General features: G+C 42.8%; 1 protein-coding gene across 2 annotated transcripts in view; it reads left to right on the top strand.

Annotated features, from left to right (window-relative positions):
* Window positions 1–26,363, top strand: part of KDM4C (lysine demethylase 4C) — a 405,781-nt gene that overhangs the window by 238,959 nt on the left and 140,459 nt on the right. For both annotated transcript variants that reach the window (XM_033918713.1, XM_033918724.1), the window contains exons 13-14: window positions 2,803–2,984; window positions 11,396–11,606. In XM_033918713.1, coding sequence (XP_033774604.1) covers window positions 2,803–2,984; window positions 11,396–11,606 — 393 coding nt within the window. The remainder of the gene's footprint in view (window positions 1–2,802; window positions 2,985–11,395; window positions 11,607–26,363) is intronic.

A 26,363-nucleotide genomic window follows, 5' to 3' on the forward strand; every position in this document is an offset into this window, starting at 1 on the left:
ATCATCCGCCTGACCAAGATTAATGGATAGATGCTGAAATGTTATCAGAAATTAGGAAAGCTAACAAATCGGGTAACACAATAATGGGTGATTTCAACGACCCCGATATTGACTGGGTAAATGTAAGATCAGGGCATACTAGGGAGATAAAATTCCTTGATTAAATCATGGAGTGCTTTATGGAGCAGCTAGTTCAGGAACCAAAAAGAGATGAAGCAATTCTAGATCTAGTTCTTAGTGAAGCACATGAACTGGTGCAGGAGGTAATGGTGCTGGGGTCGTTTGATAACAGTGATCACATTTGGTATAATCGCTGAAATAAATTCACACAGGAAATCCAAGATAACAGCACTTAAACTTTAAAAATGGTGACTATGATAACATAAGGAGAATGGTTAAAAAGAAACTTAGAAGTGTAACTGCAAAGGTTAAAAATATACATCAGGCGTGGATGTTGTTCAAAAATACCATCCAGGAAGCCCAGACTATATATATTCCATGTTTTAAAAATGGAGGAATGAAGACCAAACAGCAGCCAGTGTGGTTAACAAGTGAGGTGAAGGAAGCTATTAGAGCTAAAAGAATCCTTCAGAAATTGGAAAAAGGATCCGAATGAAAATAATTGTAAACAGCACAAGGAATATCAAGTCAAATGCAAGGTGCTAATAAGGAAGGTGAAGAGGGTCCTAGAAAAAAATGTTGCGCTGGAAGCAAAAATACACAGTAAAAACTTTTTTAGGTACATTTAAAAGCAAGAAGTCAGGAAGAGAATCGGTTGGACTGCTAAACGACCCAAGGATAAAAGGGACTTTCAGGGACGACAAGGCCATGGTGGAGAGATTAAATGAATTCTTTGCCTCAATCTTCCCCGAGGAAGATGTGAGGGAGTTACTGGTAAAACAGGAAAGACAAGCGAGATGTATGTTTCAACTAACAGTTACATTTATTATCTTAAAGTCTAAATAGAACATAGGTATAAAGTTCCAATAGAATTGCTGGACTTGGAATCAGATCTTACAAAAGAAGTCCCAACTAGGATTCAAGTTTCTGCAATGTGGGATGCTTTCACCAGGGGACAATCAAGTAACTAAAACAATGAAAACTGTATAAATGAGGCATAAAACAAGCAAATATCTAAAACAAAGTGAAATTAAGGCATAAACATGTGGAGGGGCATAATCGAAAGGGACGTCTAAGTCCGTTTACGTCCATCTCACAAGTGGTCCAAAGTTAAAAAGAGCCTAAGACACATTTTCGAAAGAGACGTCCAACTTTTTTTTACTTTCGAAAATTGTCTAATTATACGTCCTGCCGATCTGATCGTCCAAGCCGCTAAATCGTCCATCTTTATACCACATTTCCGTCCAACTTTCCGTCCAAGTCCAAAAAGCCTAGAACAAGCCCTGTTGGACGTGGGAGGGGTCTGCAAAGTGATGGATTGAACGCCCAGCCATGCCACCTAAATAGTGGGGTACCTTACAGGGCACTGCTGTGAACTTCACAAAAAGGGTGCCATGGCTTCTCCTCACTACAGCTCCCTTATAGGTGATGGTGAGTCCCCCCAAACCACCTCAAGAATCCCCTATATCCACTTATCTACCACCCCAATAGCCCTTATGGCTTCAGGAGCCACTTATATGCTAGTCAAAAAGGGTTTTGGGGTATATAGGGGAGTGCACATGTTTAAATATCAATGCAGTGATTACAGGGGCATATGGGCATGGGTCCTCTTCTCTATGGGTCCCTAACCCACCCCCAAGATGACTTAAGCTGCCTCTGGGCTGGACGACTAGGCCTTTCCTGCCAGGCAGCCAGGTGATGATGGTCTGGAGGCTAAATTTAAAGTTGTGAATAAAATTTTTATGGGGAGGGGTTGGAAGATCACTGGGGTAGTATGTGGGGGTCTGTGTTATGTGTTTGAAGTGCTTATCTGGTGAGTTTAGGTGGTTTTTGTGACTTAGACCATGTTTTACATGGTCTAAGTCACAACATCCAAGTTCCGTCTAGGCTCTGTTGTTAAACTTTCGGTTATACATGCTGTACCGACTAAGTCTAAGCCGGCCCACGTCCCGCCCAACTCCCCACGTCCTCGACACGCCTCCTGAAACGCCCCGTTTAGCTTTAGGACATTGAGCTGCACTATGAAGGCCTAGGTCGTTTAGAAAATATGTCCAAAACCCGGTTTTATTATTGGCATTTTGGACGTTTTTGAGAATGTTCATCCAAGTGCCGACTTAGGCTGATTTTTGGACGTTTTTCTCTTTCGATTATGAGCCCCATTGTATATAATTAAAATATACTGTACTTATAAAAAACAACAGAACTCAAAGGGTTACATCATTGTTAATGCAAATGATGATCCTTAAGTTATTCCCCACCTTTGCATTAAAGGATATCTGATTCCTTAAAAACAACTGTTCAATATTCAAACCACTGCAACATTATTTATTGAAATGGCCCTGATTTATGCACAGAGGCCTCGATTTTATAAACTGCATCTAGCGGATGATTGACAATTGAGCTCCTTGGCAACTAGAAATTAGGCACCATTTATAGAATCAGGGCCTTTGTGCATTTACTTCTTAAACACATATGCAGTTGCACAATTATATAAAAACCATTGCTGATAAAACAGGAAAATGCTTTCTTTTAATTCCTAAGAGAGAAAATTTTGGCTTGATGTATTTGCAGGTGTTTCTAATCAAAATGTATGCGATTCATTTGATAATTCATGGAGGTTAATAATATCTACTTGTATGTTTTCCTTCATACTAAAAACAAAATATTTTAATTTTTCTTCAGAATTTCCTGAGATTCCTTTAATAGAAGTGGAAGTAGGCGAAACAGAGCCTTGGGCCAAACCTCTTGTCCACCTCTGGCAACAAAGAAAGCGCAACTTCCATGCTGAGAGAGAATATAATGCATCAGTTGCCCAACTGGATCCATATTGTGCCATTTGCACTCTGGTTTTGCCTTATTACAGGGTAAGATTGATTTACTGACAGTGTGGAAGTAATTTAAGTTAGTGACATTTTTTGACACAGCTTATTATTGATTGCTAATATTGCCATTTCTCTTTTTCCGCCTTTTTCTTTCTTAAAATATTTCAAAATACAATAGCAACAATAAACACAGTTTATTGTTGCTATTGTAACAATAAACATCATTTCTGTACAGTACAATACATACTATCGGTACTTGAACCATAATTCATCTCCCTCCCCTATAAAAGCATATGTCTCAAAGTCCGAGGTGCTGTAGTTGTTGGGTGCCATCGACTCATGTTCAAGTCCTAGCAACTTGATGAAATGTGAATCTAAAAAGAAATCAGTTTTTTGCTAGTCCAGAAATGTCCTCCAGCGTCGTCCCCATGGTTGTTTACAACGTATCCAGCCATCTGATCGCAAGTCGCCCTCTACACCTGGTTCTGTTGATCTTCCAAAACATGATGTCGTTCTCCAGTGATCTCTCTCTTCTGATGGTGTGACTAAAATAAGACAGTCATAATGTCATCATTTGGGCACTATAGTATCTATTGATATTTCTAATAAATTCTCTGTATATTCTGGTTCATGAAAAAATAGCCTTAACTAACATGCCATGTTTTTGTTACATTTAGGTGAGTATATTTCCTGTTTGTCTCTGTTAGGCATCAATAATTCTAAGAATAATTCTATTACACTTCTCCCTCCGGATTCGCGGGGGAGAGGGGCAGAGCTGTACTGCGAATGGCAAAAAACCGCGACTATCCGGCTCAGACCCACCCCCGCTTCCCTCCGCCTTCCCGGCCTTACCTGATGGTCTAGCGGGCTTTCGGGGCAGGAGCGATCTTCCTACGCTCCTGCCCCGTGCAGATAGCCATTAGGAAATGGCTGCTGTGAGTTCCCATAGTCTCTCGAGACTATGACGGGAACTCCCTACAGCTATTTCCTAATGGCGATCTGCACGGGGCAGGAGCGTAGGAAGATCGCTCCTGCCCCGAAAGCCCACTAGACCACCAGGTAAGGCCGGGATGCGGGAGGAAGACTTAAGGATGTGTTTTTTTTTTTCTTTTTTCCCTCTCCCCAAAAAATCGTGAATATGTGAAATTGCGATTACTGAAACCGCCAATGGGGAGGGGGAAGTGTAATTCTATTCTAATAATTTGTTCTATATTGTAGTGTTTCTATGCCTTTTTTAATGAGCAACTACCAACAGTGTTAAACAACAACTTTGACTAGGACAAACTTGAAAGTTATCAGCCAGTATCTAAAATATCATTTCTAAACAAATTGAAAAGCAGCCTGTATTCAACTCAGTGATTGGCTAGAAGTGTAAAAACTGTCTAGATCCATGTCAGTCTGGATTCAGATCCAGTTATCAACCAGAAATGATCCTATTCCCCTGCAACACCCCCTCCACCCCGCCCCACTGCCCGCATTCATCCCCTCCATGGGATCAGATAAGACAGCTGCTCTTGCACTCTTCGGGCCTCTTGTGAAGTAAACATGCTAGCTTTGGCAGGCCAGAAGTTTTCCGTCGGAACTTCCCACCTATGCGGGGACAGGAAGTAGTAACAGAGGGAAAGTTTCCAGGCCACTGAAGGCAGCGTATTACTTCACACTGCCAGCAACCTGAAGTGTGAAAGAGCAGCTGCAGTGACAGATTAAGGGTGTGTGTGTGTGTGTGTGTGTAACCCTTGACTGCAGCACGAGCCACTCAAAAGGTCTCCGCAAGCCACCAATGGTTTGTGAGTCTTACACTAAAAACTACTGCACTAGCAAGACATATTTATCCACTGCTACCCTAGCTAAGATGATATTCAAGCACCTTTCTGATCTCCTATACAAATTTTAAATTCTGTTAGGTGCCATCGACTTGTGTTCGATTCCTAGTAACTCAAACATCATCAAGTTTTCTTACTTCTATCACTTAATTTCATCCTTCTATATATTCCATCTTTGCTTACATCCTATAGTCTATTAAAATGAAGATGTCTTTCTTGCTACACTTGGAAGTGCATTACAGAAGCCCAGAATGTTGCAACATGCCTTTTTGTTAACGTACCCTGATTTGCTCATGTTGGTCCTATACTGAAAAAGTTGCACTAGTTACCTATCCAGTAAAGAATAAACTTTGTGTTATCTTAGATTCCAAAGGCATTAAGGCTCAAATTCTGTAACCGGCGCCTAATGTTAGGCACCTATTTTGGAGGGCCCTACTAGATAGGTGCCTATCTAAATTGATTAATAAGCTCAATTAAGCTGTTTAATCAGCAATAATTGAAACTTAGGCACCTATCAAGAAAGAGCAATTTTGCAAAAAGGTGTCTATAAAAATTTAGAAAGCCTTCAAAAAAAAATAGGCGCTATGCACGTTGGGCGTGGGTACGTGTTAGGCGCCTTGTTGCAGAATCACTGCTCTTAAGCGTGCTTAAACGTTCACATAGGCGCCTAACTTTTGTGCCTAGAGCTGGCTTATTTATTGGGCGCTTCCAAAATAGGTGCTGCACAGCGTGATTCATTAAACAGCACCCAGTTTTGCTTGAATTGCGCCGAACAGTACCTATTCAGCGCCTATCTTTTGGGCGCTTCTTATAGAATTTGCCCTTAAATGATGAGACGCCATTAGCTGTTGTGAATTCAGTTAAGATTTACCACTCTACACATACCATACATTCGGCAGATATATTTTTGCTTGATGTATCCTCTTTTTATCATATAAGATTAAATTAATAATATTCTTACATATTCTTTGGAATGCACTTCCAACTGACCTACATAGAAAGCAGTTGAATTCTTATTTATTTGTACAGGCCATTGCTTCTATTTAGCTGATTATTATGGACTTTTTGCACGGCCTATATTTTGGTCTATATGAAAAAACCCACTAGGGAATTCACTGTTGCTTCAATACTAATAATCCCTTTGAAATAATCAAGATAAATTGGCAACCCTTTCAAATCTTTTTTTAAATATTCTCTTATAATTTAGTAAGTGTACCGTTAGCTTTCACTATCACACTGAGGGTACACTTACTAAATTATAAGAGAATATAAAAGGTTGCCAATTTATCTTGACTATATTATTTTGGTGACAACATGTAAACCTGAAGGCAAAGCATGCCCCTAATATAAGATCTTTACTTATTTTCTGGCCTACTCCAACATCATTTACGTGGGTGTACCTAAAAAAACTGTGAAAAAATTAAGAATAGTGCAAAACACAGCCGTCCGCTTAATATTCGGACTGAAAAAAAGTGAACACATCAGTCCTTACTACAAACTGCTACACTGGTTGCCAATGGAGGCACGAATAATATTCAAATTCTCATGCTTATGCTTTAAAATGGTGTGGGGAAAGGCCCCTACCTATCTCCTACCACATTTCGAGCTGCACATCCCCATGAGGACAACCATAAATCGCTATATTTTTACCTATCCAAAGATCACTGATTGCAAATACATGACCTTTCTGGATAGAACCTTTAAGTTCCAAGCTGGCAAACAGCAGACCTGGCTGGGCAATTACATCAACAGAGCCGGGTCGACCTATGGCGCATTTCGGAAAGAAATTAAGACAGCACTGTTCGATAGATTTATCTCCTAGTCAGATACCACTTCTAAAACCTATTAGCAATATGTCGATACCTTGTATTCTCACTAATTGTACTCTGTTTCCACTGACTGTTCAGTGACATCTTCGCCAACTGTATTCTGGAATTCGCTAACTGTCCAGCCCGTCTCACTGCAACATGTTGATATTGTGTTCTCACTAATTGTGATCTGTAATCACTGACTGTTTAGCGACATCTTCCCTATTTGTACTCTGTAATTCGCTGATTGTCCAGCTCTCTTCACTGTAAACCACCTAGAAGTCGCAAGATTGTGGAGGTATAAAAAAATAAAGTTATTATTATTAATATTTGTATGGTTTTACTGTGTGGTTTTATTTTATTGTTACCTGCCTAGAACTGTAAGGGCTACAAATTTTTTTTAAGAAATAATGAAGAAGAGGTGTCAATGCCATCATTGTATTGTCCATAAAAAGCTGAAAGCTGCAAAGCAAAAGAAAATAAGTATCCAGAAATTTCACCATGTACTTATATAGATAATGTAAAACAAAGCAGCCCTGTCCCTGTCACAGCTTTGGTCTCATAAATAAAAATTGTGTATTCTTTGTATTCCTACAAACATCTAGAAAAACATATCTTAAATATCCCCTCCTGCTTCCCCCTGCCCCCCACAAAAAAAACTCTTTATTTGAAAGAAGGTTTTCAGAAACCATTCCTTATTGGCTTCAAATTATATCAGTATTGGGGATGTCACTGTGTTAGCATTATCTTTCCACCTAAACACTGTAGAAGCAATGGAAAGTATAGCTTGCTAGCCTTCTATGGAATTTACCTTTGCTCTGAAGCAGGCCATAAATTTCAGAAATAGAAGGGACAATTTCTTTGGTTATCTTCAAACCTTCAAATAAAATATTGTTCAAACAAATCACAGGTTAATGCAGAAGAACGTTAAGGGAAATTGGGTTAGGTGCAAATTCTTGTTTGTCCCTACCTTCACCAAACTCTTTTCTTACTTACCGTATATATTCAACATCTCTAACCTATACATAAGCATTAGATAGCAAAGTTTCTAATCCAGTCTCTAATTTTAGGTAATTTCTGATATTCAGAAATTTAAAAAGGTGCAGAGGCTTTTCTATGAAAGATGATTTGTCCTAATTCCTTAGTGTGTTTGTTTATTGTTGTATTTTATATAAATTATGGAAGTTTCATGTGTACCACTTAGGTCTAAGTGGGGTACAAGTTTTTAAATAAATAAATAAATAAAATATTCTTCAGTTCGGTAATATTTGCCAATGTTGGAAACTTCTGAAGTCACCAGTTTTGTTTTGGGAAAGTAAAACATGAATCTGACCCAATAATGAAGACTCAATATTAGCAATAGCCTCCCACAAGTCTTTATATTGAAATCTGTGAGATATTTTACTGGAACCTGTAAGGTTGGCAAGAAACCAGAAGAAGACCTCAAAATGGAAACCTAGGGTTACTGCCAGCATCTGGCCCAACAGCTCTGACACTAAACTCGCTACTCACACAGCCCCTAGATTCTGCTGCCAAACTTTAGGGACCTCTCAGAAGAGTGTTTCTACATAGAAACATGATGGCAGATAAAGGCTAAATGGCCCATCTAGTCTGCCCATCCGCAGTAACCATTATCTCTCTCTCCGAGAGATCCCACTTGCCTATCCCAGGCCTTTTTGAATTCAGACATAGTCTGTCTCCACCACCTCTTCATGGAGACTGTTCATTGCATCTGCCACTGTTCTAAGTAAAAAGGTATTTCCTTAGATTACTCCAGAGCCTATCACATCTTAACTTCATCCTGTGCCTTCTCATTGCAGAGTTTCCTTTCAAATGAAAGAGACTCGAATCGTGCGCATTTACATTATGTAGGTATTTAAGCGTCTCTCTCATATTTCCCCTCACCCACCTTTCCTCCAAAGTATACAGATTGAGATCTTTAAGTCTGTCTCCATACGCCTTATGATGAAGACCACATACCATTTTAGTAGCCTTCCTCTGGACCGACTCCATCCTTTTTATATCTTTTTGAAGGTGCGTCTTCCAGAATTGTACACAATATTCTAAATGAGGTCTCATCAAAGTCTTATACAGGGGCATCAATACCTCCTTTTTCCTACTGGTCATACCTTTCCCTATGCAACCTAGCATCCTTCTAGCTTTTGCCATCACCTTTTCAACCTGTTTGGCCACCTTAAGATCATCACATACAATCACACCCAAGTCCAGCTCTTCTGTCATGCTTTTCTGTTGCTGCGACCCCAGGCAGCAGAACACTGATCGTTTTTGTTCTCGATCAGCGTTCTGGCGCCTGGTGTTGCAGCGCCCAGGCAAAGTCGACCAATGGCTGAGAACACTGTCCGTTGGCGTCACGAAGGAGGCGGGATATAGCCAGATCGGGAGGGCGTTCCTTAAAGGGCGATTTTGCTGCTCCCACCAGCTTCTTAGCCTTTTTCTTGGCCGCAGGAGTGGACCGGTAGCCACACTGAAGTGCATGTTCCACGGGGTTCCGTTCCCGATCGGCTGTGCACCGGGCCAGTCCGCCCCGTCCTTGGTATGCCTGTGCTCACAGCTGTTAGGAAGGATAACATACTTTGAAGTCTCTATCACTGCTCCTAGTGAAGGCATCTGTGGAGCCATAGCAATCTTATCACAGACAGCAAAAGGTCAGTTGGACCTGAAAAAGAGTCAGAGATGCAACTGATCTATGAGCAGGAACCTCAGTAATTTGATAAACTTTCAGGACAAACTATTTGACATGTCATACAGACTGCAATCTTTGACCATACTCTTGTGTATCAGTTAGAGGAGAAAGAACATAAGAAGTACCTCTGCTGGGTCAGACCAGAGGTCCATCGTGCCCAGCAGTAAGCTCGCGTGGTGGCCTAACAGGTCCAGGACCTGTGTAGTTGTCCTCTATCTATACCCTTCGATCCCCTTTGCATTCAGAAAATTGTCCAATCCCTTCTTGAACCCTAATACCGTACTCTGTCCTATCACGCCCTTGGAAGCGCATTCCAGGTGTCCACCACCCGTTTGGTGAAGAAAAACTTCTTAGCATTGGTTTTGAATCTGTCCCCTTTCAAATTTTCCGAATGCTCTCTCATTCTTGTAGTTTTCGAGAGTTTGAAGAATCTGTCCCTCTCCACTTTCTCTATGCCCTTCATGATCTTATAGGTCTCAATCATGTCCCCTCTAAGTCTTCTCTTCTCTAGGGAAAAGAGCCCCAGTTTTTCCAGTCTCTCAGTGTATGAAAGGTTTTCCATACCCTTTATCAAACGTGTGGCTCTCCTCTGAACCCTCTCAAGTATCTCCATATCCTTCTTAAGGTACGGCAACCAGTATTGGACGCAGTACTCCAGATGCGGACGCACCATCGCCCGATACAACGGCAGGATAACTTCTTTCATTCTGGTTGTAATACCCTTCTTGATTATACCTAGCATTCTATTCACTCTCTTGGCGTCCACTGCGCACTGTGCCGACGGCTTCATTGTCTTGTCCACTATTACCCCAAGTCCCTTTCTTGGGTACTGTCACTCAGTAGTATCGCTCCCATCGTATAGCTGTATCTTGGGTTTTTGCTTCCTACATGCAAACCTTTACATTTCTCTACATTGAACTTCATCTGCCTTCTTGTCACCCACTCCCCTAGCTTGTTCAGGTCTCTTTGTAATTCTTTGCAGTCCTATTTAGTCCGAGCACCACTAAATAGTTTGGTGTCATCTGCAAATTTTATTATTTTGCACTTCGCCCCTGTTTCTATATCATTTATAAATATATTGAATAGCAGCGGTCTGAGCACCGACCCCTGCGGAATACCACTCGTGACCCTCCTCCAGTCCGAGTAGTGGCCCTTCACTCCTACCCTCTGCTTCCTACCCGCCAACCAATTTCTGATCCATCTGTGTACGTCTCCTTCCAACCCATGGTTCTTCAATTTCCGAAGTAGGTGTTCATGGGGTACCTTGTCAAACGCTTTTTGGAAATCTAAATATACAATGTCTATGGGGTCCCCTTTGTCCATCCGTTTGTTAATTCCTTCGAAGAAGTGCAGTAAGTTCGTTAGGCACGATCTCCCCTTGTAGAAGCCATGTTGGCTTGTGATTAGAAGTTTATTTCTTTCAAAATGCTCATCGATGCTGTCTTATCAGCGCTTCTGCCGTTTTCCCCAGAACCGAGGTCAGACTTACTGGTCTGTAGTTCCCCGGGTCACCTCTTGATCCCTTTTTAAAGATGGGCGTAACATTGGCTATCTTCCAATCCTCCGGGATTACTCCTGTTTTCAGGTATAGATTGCAAACTTGTTGTAGTAGTTCCACTATTTCCTCCTGAAGTTTTTTTATAACCATTGGGTGGATTCCGTCCGGGCCCGGCGATTTGTCAGTTTTTAATTTTTCTAGCTGCTTACATATGTCTTCAAGGCTTATTTCCATGGATGTTAGCTTATCTGTTTGGTTTCCTTTGAAGATTTGTTCAGATTCCGGTATGTTGGATGTTTCCTCTTTTGTAAATACAGACGAAAAGAACATGTTTAGTCTTTCTGCCACTTCTTTCTCCTTCTTCACAACTCCCTTCCTGTCTCAATTTCTATGAGCATATTTTTCCATTTGTTCTTAACACTCTGTTTACCAATATAACCTCATAATTTTTAATTTTTTTTCTCTCTATTACAGTAATATGTTTTAAAGAGATTATGCTAGAAGAACAAACTACAACAAATTTTGCATCCATAGAATTGCAGAAAACAAAGAACCCAATTAGTAAAATTCTAAATGAATTTCTTTATTTTTTATTCCTTTTGTTTTGTGTTTTTTTTCAGATGGCCAATTATGATGAAGAAATTAAATCTAGCTGGGAATCAAAAGTACTTGGAATTCCTCCAGAAGATCGAAAAAGCAAACCTCTTATTCCAGAAATGTGTTTTTTGTACAATAAGGTCAATACTAAACATTCACCACTGAATACCCTTGTTGAAGATGGAAGAAGTATTCTGATTTCCTGTGCAAAGTGCTGTGTTCGGGTCCATGCAAGTAAGTACTAGATTGCTTTAAAGGAGGTCTGATCCCTTTTAACTTTACTTTGCTCTTAAATATTCAATACTATATTTCGTCCTTTTTTTATTTTTCCTTCATAGAAACATAGGGATAATTTAGCCAGAAGCCATAGGGATAATTTAGCCAGAAGCAATACACATTCTGGTGCAATGTGTCTAGGAGTCCTGATGATAAATTATCTACCTCTGGTCATGAATTGATTGCAGAAGGATGTCATCTACATTTTTCGACTCTGCCTCCTTCCTACCACTTTCAGTTTTTCCTTCAGTTTTTTGGGTTGTTTTTTTTTTTTTTTTTTTTCGTTTGGAAGTGAATTGAGAATTTCTGATCTGATCTGCTCAATTTTATTATTTTGGGGATTTTTTTTTCCATTTTTGAATCTTCAGTTCTGAGAGGACCCCATTCTTTGGGGCAGCTCTGCCTGGGAGAGGACACTGACTCCCTGAGAGCAGCCTGCACTAACAGTTTTTTGGAGCTCGGGGTCCATTCCCCTTGAAGCTAGCTCAGGGACTTGAGTGTAGGCTGTTGGGCTTAAAGGGGGTTGACTGCATTTTTTTTTTCCTTCCCTTGTTACGGCGTACAGTTTAGTGGGTGTCTGAGATCTGTCAGGCTTAGCCCAATTAGCAGCCCAAAGATCACTGTTTTTGGACCTGTGGAATCTGTCCTGAGGCATAAAGTCCAATCTGTTCAGCTGCAGTGAGAGCTGACACAGGCAAGCACCAGCAAGGTATAGGCTATTAAAGCCTATGGGGGGGGGGGTCTGAATTTGACAATTTTGAGGGATCATAGAGCCAGAGACAGGGTTCCTCACCTCCAATAACTCCTTCCCTGAATTTTGTGAAGTTCAGGGTAGCTCTCCCCGGGCCATTTTTGGTGCAAGATTGCTATGGTGGTGGCCATCTTGGATTTTCCCGATTTTTATTTAAAAAGCCTCTGTCTGCTTCAGAACCCCATCAGGTTTGGTGAAAATTGACAGGGATGGAGTCCTTTCACTATTCTACTCTTATATCATGCCAGCTTTGTGCTGGATTGCTAGCAGAGGAGTGTCCATATGCCAGGTAAGGGATGGGCAGGAGCCATGGGCTTAGCCTCTTGAGATCTCTAGGGCTGGGGGACCGCAGGGGGCCCAGGTGTTAAGAAAAAATTCCCTTCCAGAGCTTCTAAACAGCAAAGTCACCAAACGCAGGTACATGGAAACTGCGGAGTCCAAGAGAAGCTTATCTTAAGTCCCTGCAGGGGTCCTCAGGGCCTTCTGTACAGGGTTGTACGCCAGACTTTGTTTAATCTCTTATGGAAAACCTGCTTAACTTGTTGGGGGCCTCCCTGTGCTACCTGCAAGCACCAGTGCTTGTACAGGGTGAGATTCCCCTTAAGAGTGTTCACACACCAGAGAGGAGCCTGCCTCTGAACCAGAAAGACTAGCCAGAGAAGGACTGGGAAGACTTGAGGTCAGACTCCATGCCTCTATTAGACTACGAGACTTCACTCCAGGAGGCTTCAGCTTCTCTTACAGGGAACAGAATTCAAGAAATGGTGGTTGCCCTTGATTAGGGAGTAGGACCCCTCAGTATGTTGTCTTTTCAAGTCAACAACTGTGCTGCACGTGATTAGACTCCCTGAAGGAATTGAAACTGGAATCTCAGCAACTGTTGACTTCACAGAGCATGGTTATGAGTGGCATTAATTCTCAGATTTTTCCATGTATCCAGACATTCCTTTATTAGACACAGATCAGTGGGAGACCCTGGAGGGTATCGAGTGGCTAAAATGATATCTCAGTTTTACCCCAAGGCTCTTGAATTACAACAGCTTTTTGTTCAGCTGAAAGTGGATTCTGAGGTGACTAAGGTTACCTATTAAGTTCAAACAATTTTTATTGATGCAAACAACAAGAAATACAACATTAAAACTTGTATAACAATGATGATGCATCAAATATAATAATATAAACATATTGATGTGGTCAATATTACATACAACACCAAGGTGCTTAGTATAATAATGACATATATATCACTAGGGAACTGGATTGGAGTATAATAAGATATGATTCTACCCCACTCGCATAACTTCAAAAGGACGCCTCAGCCCCACCACTCCACCGCTATGTTGTCTCAAAATCGCGGGAAGAATTACATGATGCCTCATCATTGGCTGTCCATCTTGAATATAGTTATGATAATTTTCCAATTAATCATATTTTTATAGTTATAAATTAAATAAATAGTATAAATATAGATATAAAGTGCATGTATACTTAACTTAATCACAGCCAAACCTGGGAGTCTGACCCGAAATGTTTCGCACAACAAGTGCTGTCTCAAGGGTCTCCCTATATAATAACAAAAGAAAGGAAGCTGAAATCAAACCTTCTTCAACCGCTGCCTCCCCGTTCAAACTCGAAACTGGTTTTCCCCTCTTCATTCACCCCACACTCACCAAGGTCGCTGCCGTCATCCGACTCCAAGTAAGGTATATGAGAAAGATGGCGGTGGCATTATAACCTAGCGTTTAAATGCAAACCTTATGATTAGTAGTACTTCCCCCTTTGCGGCCCATTGGCTCGATCACCCACCAGTCAGTGTAGCCCATTCAATCTTGCTGTTCAGTCCCTGAGGTTCCACAGTGTCAAGTGTAAAAATATGTCTCTGCTCCCTCTCGTTCAGCCTTCTTTGATCTTTCCCGCCATCCCTCCCAGTTACCCTGCTAATGACACGCCATCTCAGCTCCTCTACAGTATGGTTGTACCTCTGCCAGTGCACTACTAAAGAAGCTTGAGTGACATTATTGGCAATGCGTGATTTGTGTTCAATTAGTCTGACCCTTATCTTCCGATTTGTCCATCCAATGTAGACTAAATCACAGGGGCAAACAATTGCATAAATGACATCCTGTGAATTGCAATCCGTAACCATTCTAGAGTGTAAAATCATCTCTCTACCCAGAACCTTCCAGGAATCACCTCTAATGGTTGAAGAACACCACTGGCATTTTCCACATTGGTTATGGTAGCCCCTCTCTTCCCCCACCCTTACGCCATATTTTTGGAAATTACATTTCTGGCCCAATGTCACGCCCCCTAGAGTATGCTATCCTCGGGAACTCTTGCAAAGGTTGGTGTAAATGTACTATGTGCCAGTGTTGTCTCAAGAGCCCCACCATCATCTTTGAAACCCTGTAAAATGGAAGAACACATATCAAGCATTCATTTTCAATCTTAGGGGGTCCCTCTGACTCCTTCAGGAGTAATTCCCTCTGGGCAAACCTCGCCCTTAGGTAAGCTTGTCGGATGGATCTTTCTGGATAGCCCCTCCTCCTAAATCTATCTGCTAAAAGGGCAGCCTGACGTTTGTACTCATCTAAAGAGGAGTACACCCTACGGACACGCAAAAATTTTGCGATAGGTAAATTGAAACACAATTTAAAGGGGTGGAAGCTACCGGAATGGAGTATAGTGTTACGTGTGACTGGCTTTCGATATAAAGAGGTCTGAATTTTGCCATCCTGTACTTGGATAGTGATGTCCAAAAATTCAATCTGTGTACGATGACATGTCATAGTAAATTTTATATTAGAATCCACCGCATTCAAATATTGAAAAAAATTGATCTAGTTGTTCTCTAGTGTCTTGCCAAATCAAAAAGATGTCATCTAAGAACCGGCCCCAGAATAAAATTTGGAAATACCATAAAGTTCCATATACTAGTCTATCCTCAAATTTTACTATGTAGAGGGCGGCCACTGAGGGGGCCAGAGTGGCTCCCATAGCCAGCCCCTGAATCTGTTGGAAAAACTGTTGGTGGTATTGAAACTATTCTGAATAACCCATTGGGCCAGTTGCATCAAGAATGCAGTGGAAATACGCTGGGGGGCTACTCTCCGTTGAAGTGTCTCGGATATGACCTGTAATGCCTCAGCCTGGGGAATCTGAATATACAAGGAGGTGACATCTAAGGTCATCATCCATTTATCCGACATATTTACCTCCAATGCTGCCAGTTTCCTTAAAAAATCAGAAGAAACTCAAATGTAAGATCTAATCTTTGGGATCTCATCCCTTAAAAAGTAATCCACAACTTTTGAAAGGGGTTCAAGAATAGAATGGTGGTTGTTAACTATTGGGCGTCCTGGTGGTTTCGTTAAAGTTTTATGTGTTTTAGGAACAAAAGAGATCCTCAGAACTTTGGGATACTTTTCAAACAAAAACATGTACTCTTTACGGGTGATCATACCTCCCTCCAAATGTGTGTTCAAAAATTCTAATTTCTCCTCGGCTAAATGTTCAGTGAGATCCCTAGTTAGTTTTAAGTATGCCTGTGTGTCGTCTAGCTGCACCTACAATGTCGTAATCCTGTCTGTTCATAAGCACCGTGGCCCTCCCCTTGAATGCCTTAATTATAATAATGTTGTCGTTGTTAAGCAGCTCCCATAGACCCTGTTGGGGCCTAGTAGTGTTAAAAGGTCCTCTATTCTCCCAGTGTTCTTGAAGTAATCGCAATTCTTTACTCATTAGTTCTCGAAACGCAAAAATCAGAGGATCCATGGGGCCGGGGGAGACCCAGTTTGATCTTGTCTTACAAATCTCAATATACATCTCATGATCCAACTCTTGTTTATCTTGGTTCACAGCAGTCATCTGGATATCACTTCCAATCCAGTTCCCTAGTGATATATATGGACTTGTAAAGACAGGGCTGGATAGCATATAAACAGAAAGTTTTTTTTCCATCGACACTTATGCTTTTAGTAAAATACATCCCATATAAACCTAGAAAATACTTTCATCCCCCATCAAATCCCACTCAATCTATGTATGACTACATGTTTTAAATCATTTAATTCCCTTCCCCATTCAAAGGTACTCTCCTTCATCCCCCATCAAACCTCAATAGGACTACATGTTTGAATCTATTTAATACCTTCTACCTTCCCCTTCCAGCGGACCTCCTTACCTATTGCAAGAGATGGGATGTGCAGGATCACAAGGTGGATGTCCTTTGGGAATCAAAGCTAGAATGACAGCCTCATTTGTGGCATGTGCCTGCCATACCAGATTACATCAGACTTTGGTGCCAGGAGACCACAAATGTCCACAGCTGAAGCTGGAGGGGGTAAATTATGTGGCAGATGCCCTATGATACGAGTTGTGAGCAAAGTCTCGGCTTATGCTATTTCCACCTGCAGAATGCTCTGGATCAGGCAATTGGTACGAGATTTAGCCTCCCAAGCTAATTTGAGCAGGCTTCCCTTTAAAGGACAGATGCTCTTCAATAAATGATTGGATGACCTTATGACCAGCATGGCAGATCGCCACCCTAAGACCTTGCCAGATAGCAACTGTGTGCTCCTAGAGGGGCCAGTTGGGGTAATCACGGCATTTTCAGCAATAACACAGAGGTCCCTCTGTGCAGAAATCCTTTCAGGGATCCAGGCATAGGTTTGGCAGTACCAGACAACCTCAAGCTTCTGAATCTCAAACCAGTGCAGCCTCCAAAAAAACTCAGTGATGCAAAGCCAATAGCCGTGACCTACAGATTGGAGGCAGACCGTTGGCTTTCGTGGGAGACGTGGGCACAGATTTCATCAGACCATTGAGTACTAGATCTTATTTGGATACTAGATCTGGTAAGGGATGATCTTAAATCTCTCTCTCCCAGATCTTCTTGTGAATTCTCCTGCTGGGTGACCAGGGTCCGAGCGAAGATTCAAAGAATCAGAGAGGTACTCCACTCCATATACTTTATAGTGTCCAAGAAAGACTCAGGTGACTGAAGCCCAGAACCTAGACCTGAAGAATGTAAATGTGTCGCTGAGAGTACCTCACTTCAAAATGGAGACCAGTCAGTCATTGCAGCAGTGGTCCTGGGGAAATTTTTAGTTTCCCTGGATTTGACAGTCTGTCTAAACATTCCCGTTTTCCTAAACCACAGGGAAAGGCGCCACACACCAAAATGATGGTGGTGGTTGCAGAACATCTCCTCAAGGCGGGAATCCAGGTGCACCCTTACTTGGACAATTGGTTCATCAGGGCCCTGTCCAGACTGGAAGAAAAGTCATAAGTCTCCTGCGGAACCTAGGTGGGATAGTCAACTTCAAAAAGAGTCATCTGGAACTGAATCTAGGCCTGGAATACCTAGGAGTCTGTTTCAACATGTCACAAAGCCATGCAAACAGAAGCTCACAAATCAGATTGAAGACCTCTGCAATTGACATTAACTTCAGGTACTGGAGTCAATGGCAGCAACCATAGAAGTGGTTTCCAAGTTTATTAAAAATTTGATTAAACGCCTATCAAATACTAAGGGGTCCTTTTATCAAGGCACGGTAGGGGTTTAATGCACGTAATACCGCACGTTAAACCACCTGCTGTGCTAGTCGCTAACGCCTCCATTGACCAGGCGTTAGGTTTTTTTGCTTGCCGCAGGGGTTAGCGCTTGATGAAATGGCCGACGCGCTAACCCCGCTAGCGCGCCTTGATAAAAGGACCCCTAAGCATTTTACAACAATAAAAATAAGGGAGAAGACTAAACAACAAAGATTCAAAATTACAAAAACGTAGACAAACAAAATTATACATACAATAAATGAAAAGGAGAAGAGGAAGAACTTCAAGGAGTACAAGAAAGAGAACATAAATGGGAAAAGCAATAGGGAAAAGGGAGTCAATAAAAAGAAGAATTTAATAATCAAATGCATCTGTAAATAGGAAACCTTTTAACGCTCCTTTGAATTTATCTAAATTTTGCTCTGCCCAAAGATGAGTTGGTAAGGCATTCCAAATTGTAGGTGCAATTATTGAGAATATTGTTGATCGTATATTTATAATTTTTATAAAGGAAACCAGAGCAGATGTTGACTAGAGGATCTTAAGGATCTGTTAGATCAGGGGTGCCCAAAAGGTCGATCGCGATCGACCAGTAGATCGCGAAGGCTCCGTGATACTCGTGTTGCCTTCGTGTTCTACCTGCTTCCTGACACGGTAAAAAGGGCGCAGAAGCACCGGCCAACCAGTCTTCCCCCTAACGTCAATTCTGACGTCGGAGAGGAAGTTCCGGGCCAGCCAATCGCTGCCTAGCTGGCCTGTAATTTCCTCTCCAACCTCAGAATTGATGTCAGGGCTGGTCAGCCCTGCGATTCTGTGTCCTGTTTACTGCGTTGGGAAGCAGGGAGAGCTCAGAACTCAGCAGTGGTGGTTTGGGGGCCTGTTCCCCGATGGCAGCAGTGGAGGAAGAAAGAAAGAGGGCAGGCAGGGAGGTGGAAAGAAATAAGGGAAACAGAAAGAAAGAAAGGGGGACAGGGAGACAGAAAGAAAGGGGGCATGGAGAGAGAAGGACAGAAAGAAAGAAGGGGGCATGGAGAGAGAATGACAGAAAGAAGGAAAGAGAGAAGGGGGGCAGGGAGACAGAAAGAAGGTCAGGGAGAAAGGAAGAAAAAGTTGGGGGAGGGAATGAGGTCTAGAGGAGAGGAAACATACAGGAGGCTAAAAGAAAGGAAGAAATATTGGATGCACAGTCAGAAGAAGAAAGTGCAACCAGAGACTCATGAAATCACCAGACAACAAAGGTAGGAAAAATGATTTTATTTTCAATTTAGTGATCAAAATGTCTGTTTTGAGAATTTATATCTGCTGTCTATATTTTGCACTATGGCCCCCTTTTACTAAACCGCAATAGCGGTTTTTAGCGCAGGGAGCCTTTGAGTGTCGGGAGCAGTGCGGGGCATTCAGCGCAGCTCCCTGCGCTAAAAACCGCTATCACGGTTTAGTAAAAAGGGAGGGGGTATATTTGTCTATTTTTGTATAGTTATTACTGAGGTGACATTGCATAAAGTCATCTGCCTTGACCTCTTTGAAAACCCCCCTGGAATATAAATGATAATTAACATGCTTTGATTTGTGTTTTTTAAAATTTTATTGTTGGTAGATCATTTTGACTTGGTCATTTTAAAAGTAGCTCACAAGCCCAAAAAGTGTGGGCACCCTTGTGTTAGATTCATATAGAGTAAGAGTTTTGTCTAAAAGCCGGTTCCTTAGTTTTAAGTGTTTTAAATGTTAGCAGGGCAATCTTATAAGTTAATCTATGTTGCCAGTGGGCATTTTTTTAAAAAGGGGAGTAACGTGTTCGTATTTTTTCATGTTTGTGATGATTTTAATGGTAGCATTTTGTATCAACTGAAGGTGCCTAATGTCTTTCTGGCAGATTCCCTTATATAGGGAATTATAGTAATCTATTTTTGAGAGAAGGGAATTGATTAAAATATTCAATGAAGATGTCCTGTTGATCTCCCCTAAAGGATTCCCTTCAGCTGATGCCTACTATGGTGGAGCTGATGCCTACTATGGTGGTCCTGTGTGCGCCAGGGTTCCCTTCCCCCAATAGTGCAGGTCCTCAACAACAGAGCCATATATAGTTAGGGGATAGTCCACCCGAGGATGACTCAGATGATCCGAATGATGTTCCTCATGCCTTTACTTTCTCTGGCAGGCACTTCCACAGGGAGGATGAGGCTGCATTTACAGATCTACATGACCCAGATCTGGACGACACTCTGTATCTTGGGGAAGGCGCCACTGTACAGAGACTATTCAAACCCTCAGCGCTGATAGGGATCATTTCAGAATCCCTTCAGGAGTTGAAATAGGATATTTCTTAGTCATCAACTGTGCAATGCTCTCTTAGGAGTAGCATGAAGCCATAGTCTTCCTGTTTTCCAGACATCATAAAGATGCTCACGGATCACTAGGAGGTACCAGAAGGTCCTTTAGGGGGTGGCCAAGGCTATGATTAAACTCTGTCCAATAGCGGAAACTTTTAATCAGCTTTTTTGTTTCCCCAAAGGTGGATTCTTTGGTGGCTGAGTGCATCTCTCTTCCCAGTGAGGGCGGTGTGGTGTTGAAGGAAGACCAAGACCACAGAGTCAACTTTGTGCTCAAAAGGTTTTTTGATTCTGTAGCCTTGGGGTTGAGAGCGGCCACAGTGGCATTTTTTTGTCACCAGAGCCTTTCACTCCAAGTTGTCATGATCCTGACACTATTATGGATAGAGATCTTCCATTTTTGATCTCTGGAGTAGATTATGTGGCTGATGCCCTGTATGATTTATTCATGGTGGTGAGCAAGCTGTCGGCTTACTCTTTCTCTGCCTGTCAGATGCTGTGAATTCGACAGTGGTCTGGTGATTTTGTCCAAGACAACTCTCGGTAAACTGCCATTTAAGGGCCAGTTATTGTTCGGTAAATGTCTGGATGACGTTATGGCTAGTGTTTAGGACTGCAAACCTAAGTCCTTGCCAGACAGCAAGCCTCAGTCCTCTAAGGGGTCGAGACATTCTGCTTTTTGTGCCTCCAGACAATATCATCAAATATCTTATCAGAACGCCTGACAAAGGTTTGGTGGAGTTAGGCATCTGCAATCTTCAGAAGCACACTCCACTTCTGCCCCCAAAAAGCCGACTCTCCATGCATTGGAGGAAGGCTATCTGCATTCCTGGAGGAGTGGGAGGACATCACCATAGATCGCTGGGTACTGGACAGTCTACAAGAAGGGTACAAACTCAAGTTTTATCATCCCCTTCCAGAGTTTTTTCTGGACTCCCTAGTGAGGAAACCTGAAAAAGAGACGAAGGTCAGTTATCCAAAGTTTGGATCCCCAGCAACATTACTGGATATGGCAGCCATAAAGCCCTTTCCAGAGTCCGACTTGGGCTCCGAAGCCTGGAAACCAATTCTGGACCTCAAAGTGGACAATTCAGCCCTCAAAATTCCTCTATTCCAAATGGAAACGGTGAGCCTCAGGTATGTTAGATAGATTGCGAGCCCACCGGGACAGATAGGGAAAAATACTTGAGTACCTGATTATAAAACCGCTTAGATAATCTTGATAGACAGTATATAAAAACCTAATAAACTTGAAACGTGTGAGGTCACTGATTGCCTCAGTTGCGCCGAGGGAGTTTCTGGCTTCTCTGGATTTGACAGAGTCCTACCTTCACATTCCTGTTTTTGGGTGCACAGTAGGTATTTGAGGTTCTACAACTTGGGAAAGCAGTTGCAGTTTGTGGCCATGCTTAATTACATTACATTACCATTTGTATACCGCATTATCTTCCAGATCTATGCGGTTTACAACTAAAAGAAGCTGGGACATTTTCAGGAATTGCAATTCAAAATTGTTCAATACAAATCATCTCTTATAAGAATTTATCAAACAGATACGTTCTCAGGAGCTTTCTGAAATGTTTATGAGACACTGCACTAGCTATTAACTGGCTTAATTCTTTATTTCTAACTGCTGCCTGAAAAGAAGATAAAACTGGTGCATAATATTACCTTGCACAAGGTAAAAACACCTATGTACAGCCTTTAATTGTTACAGTGTTTACATTAGCTAAAGCCTCCTGTTAAACCATCTGCTGTATGTTGGGACCTCAGTGTGGTGTGTCACAAAGCTGATGGAGTACCCGTTGAGCCATGAGACATCTGTGAGATGGCTTACCAAAGGTCTCTTTTTATTGGTGGTCAATTGGCACACAGAGACAGTAGGTTTAAGGCTCTAAAGCAGGGGTGTCGAAGTCGGTCCTCGAGGGCCGCAATCCAGTCGGGTTTTCAAGATTTCCCCAATGAATATGCATGAGATCTATGTGCATGCACTGCTTTCAATGCATATTCATTGGGGAAATTCTGAAAACCCGACTGGATTGCGGCCCTCGAGGACCGACTTCGACACCTGTGCTCTAAAGTCTGATCCACTTTATACATATTTTTTCATAGTTGGGTAATTCTACTTATGTATTCTAAGGGTCTTCCTATGGTAATGTCTGATTTCTACTTTCTTTTTTCTATTTCTACCTTAACTAGTCAGTTATCTACCCATCTTATTTCCTAGGTTGCATATCCATACAGGTGAAAGATGTTTTATAAAGTCTGGATTGTAAAAAGAGCCTTAGTCTTAAGAACTGCTATAGTAGTAGAGACATTTTTAAAACACAAAAACATCCAAAAATCAGCACATTTATGGTGGAAATTGTGAGGCCACAGAAACATCCATGTTGAAAACATCCAAATCTAGACCATTTGGACATGGGAGAGTCTAGCATTGCCATAGACTGTCCACGTAGACATCCCAATAGAGCAGTGGGACACCTTAGAGGGCACTGCTGTGAACTTCACTTAAAGGGTACCAGATATACATCTCGCCATAACCATTTATATGGTGAGCCCTCCAAACCTCTGCTAAAACCTTCTGTACTTACCTATCTACTACCCCCAATAACCCTTATGACTGCAGGTGGCACTTATATGGAAGATAGGTAGGGGTTTGGTGGACTTGCACTTTCCACATAATTGTAGTGGTTAGAGTGTCTAATGGTCTTGGGTCCTCCTCTCTATGGCTCATTAGCCCACCCATCAAGCTACTTAAGATACCTATGTGATGCTCTTAACCTTTCCCATACCAGATGCTACTGTTCTACAGACAAGAATTGTGTTCTATTCTTTTTTTGGGGGGGAGGGGGGAGTCCGCCAAAATCCTACTATACTGCGATGTACGTGCCACCTGCAGCCATAAGGGCTATAGGGCTGCATTCCACAAACACTGCCCTTACTAAAGTTTCCAATGACCTGTTCCTGGCCAGACCCAAAAGCCTCTACTCTATCCTCATCCTTCTCAATCTATCTGCCGCCTTTGATACAGTTGATCCCCACATACTCCTTTATACGCTGTCCCTGATGGGATTCTAGGGTTCTGCTCTCGCCTGGCTTTCTTCCCATCTGTCCCATTGCACCTTTAGTGTATGCAATGGTAGTTCTTCCTCCACAGCCATCTCACTATCAATTGGTGTACCTCAAGTCTCTGTCCTGGGACCACTCTTTTTCTCAATCTTCACCTGCTCACTTGGAGCGCTGATCTCCTCCCATAGTTTCCAGTATCAAATCTATGCTGATGACTCCCAAATCTACCTCTCCACACCAGACATCTCTACTGAAGCCCAAACCCGAGTCTCAGCCTGCCTGTCTGACTTTGCTGCCTGGATGTCTCACCACCATCTAAAACTGAATATGGCTAAAATGGAGCTGCTCATTTCCTGCCTAAACCTTGCTTCCCTTGTTCTCTGTCTCTGTGAGCAACACACACATCATCCTCCCTGTCTTGTCAGCTCGCAATCTCGGGGTCATCTTTGACTCCTCTCGCTCCTCTGTTCAAATAAAACATATCACTAAAACCTGATGCTTCTTCCTCTATAATATTACCAAAATCTGACTTTTCCTTTCTGAGCAAACTACCAAAACTCTTATCCACACCTTTATCACCTCGCTCTTAGATTACTGCAACTTGCTGCTCTCAAGGCTCTCAGGTCTTCCATGCAGCCATTTTTCTCCCCTTTAATCTGTCCTGAATTTGGCTGCATGACTCATATTCCATGAGAGTCATTATGCTTACATTATCCCTATCCTAAAGTCACTTCATTGGCTTCCTATCCATTTCCGAATACAATTCAAACTCCTCTTACTAACCTACAAGTGCATTCTCTTGGCTGTCCCTCATTATCTCTCTTCACTTATCTCCCTCTATGTTCGTTCCCCTCCCCCCCCCCTCCACGAGCTCTGCTCAGGTGGTAAGTCCCTCCTATATGTGCCCTTCTCCTCTGCCAATTTCAGACTCTCTATACCGTATGCCTGGAACAAACTGCTTGAAATCCCTATGGTGGGTTCCATCTCTGGGAGTGTTCAACTCCAAGTTAAAAGCCCACCTCTTCGAGACTGCTTTCAATTCCTCTCACCTTGGGTTCTGCTTCCTCAACCTTATATGTCATGTCTGTCCAATAGAGAATGACACGGTGGCGGTTTACCCGCGGCCACCGGGTTTAGCCGCGGGTAACCCGCCAAAACGGGGAACGAAAACTAGCAGTCGCTGCGGCGACGGGGACAAGGCCATTCACTGCCCCGTGGAGTGGTGAATGGTCTTGTCCCCGCAGTGAGGCATGAAGGATCGTGCGGTCCCCGCAGCCCACACCCGCCTGCCCAATCGATCCTAGTGATTAGCCAGCTCTCTCCCTTCTCCTCACCTTAGTTTGTAGGTTTTCTTTTTTGGTGACTCGCACGCTATCAAAGAGCCGCGCACCCGCTGCTGCTCAGTTTCGATCTTCTGCTCTGACGCAACCGGAAACAGGAAGTTGCAGCAGAACAGAAGATTGAATACTGAGCAGCTGCGCGTGCGCGGCTCTTTGGGAAAGCGTGCAGGTCGCCGAAAAAGAAAGCCTGCAAACTAAGGTGAGGAGAAGGGAGAGAGCTGGCTAAACACTAGGATCGATTGGGCAGGCGGGTAGGGGTTGCAAGGACCGTGCGATCGCCCGTGTTCCCGGCTCAAACTGGAAGGAGGGAGTGAAAGGGAAAAGGATTCTGGGCCAAGGGGATGAAGATGGAAAGAAAAACCCACAGCAGGAAAGAAAGGGAAGGACAGGCAGGTGAGCCAGTTGCTAGAAGCAGGGGGGGAGGAAGAAAGAGGGGAAAAAAGCTAGATGGGGTTGAAAAGAAGAGACACACTGGTATGGAAGAGGAAGATAGGGGAAATCTGGACACAGGAAGGTAACAGAAAGAGGGGAAATTATGTGCATGGGGCATAGGGACAGAGACATAAAGGGGACATGCCATGGGGATGGTATATAGACACGGGGGGGGGGGGGGCAATGGCAGATACATAGGGGAGATATTAGAAATGGGGAAAATAGGAGCACAGAAGCGAGATGGCTTGTGGGGATGGGACAGGGACCGAGCTCGCAGGCTCCAGTGGCTTGCACAAATTACATTGTAACGTGCCATGAAAATAAGAGGGAGGAAGGTAGATAGATAGGCCACGCGAGAGGAGCTGAAGGGTGGTAGAAAGGAACAGATGATAAAGGAGGGAGGGAAGGGTGGTGGTGGAAAGGAATAGGACAGACATTGAAGGAGGGTGGAGAGGAACAGACCCTGAAGGGAAATGTGGAAGACAGAATGGGAAGAAGACAGATGCCAGACTATGGGGGAGCGGAGGGAAGAAGATGGGTGCTAGACCAATTGGGGGGGGGGTGAAGGGAGAGGCACAGTAACAGCAAATGGAAGACGCAGAGAGAAGACACACAGTGGATGGAAGGAATTGAATGAGAAGTTGTGGAAAGCAGAAACCAGACAACAAAGGTAGAAAAAAAATTATATTTATTTATTTTTTGCTTTAGGATAAAGTAGTATATTAGTTATGTTGATAAAAATTTATAAACAAAGCCCTGCCAGCTGAACATCTCTTTCTCTAGTTCAGCAGCAGGAACTTTGATTTATAAGAAAGGAATAAGTTAAATATTACAGTACTAAGGCTTATATGGATGCAGCGGGGACGGTGACGGGGCGGTGAATGGGATGGCAGTGGCGGTGACGGGGCGGTGAAAGGGATGACGTGACGGGGCGGTGAAGGAAACGGCGGTGACGGGGCGGTGCAGAGGATGGTGGGCCGGGGACGGGGCGGTGACGGGGACAGGTTTTTTCCCCGTGTCATTCTCTACTGTCCAAGTTAGATTGTAAACTCTTCGAGCAGGGACCATCTAATGTCAAAATATATAACACTGCCTACACTCTTCAGCGCTATAGAAGTGATGATTAATAGTAGTAGTTTTGGGGGAATTTTGGAGGGATCACCATACATTATAAGGGTTACGGTGAGATGTATATCTGGCACCCATTATGTGAAGTTCACAGCAGTGCCCTCTA

Source organism: Geotrypetes seraphini, chromosome 1 (genome assembly GCF_902459505.1).
Source record: "Geotrypetes seraphini chromosome 1, aGeoSer1.1, whole genome shotgun sequence".
Lineage (NCBI taxonomy): Eukaryota > Metazoa > Chordata > Amphibia > Gymnophiona > Dermophiidae > Geotrypetes > Geotrypetes seraphini.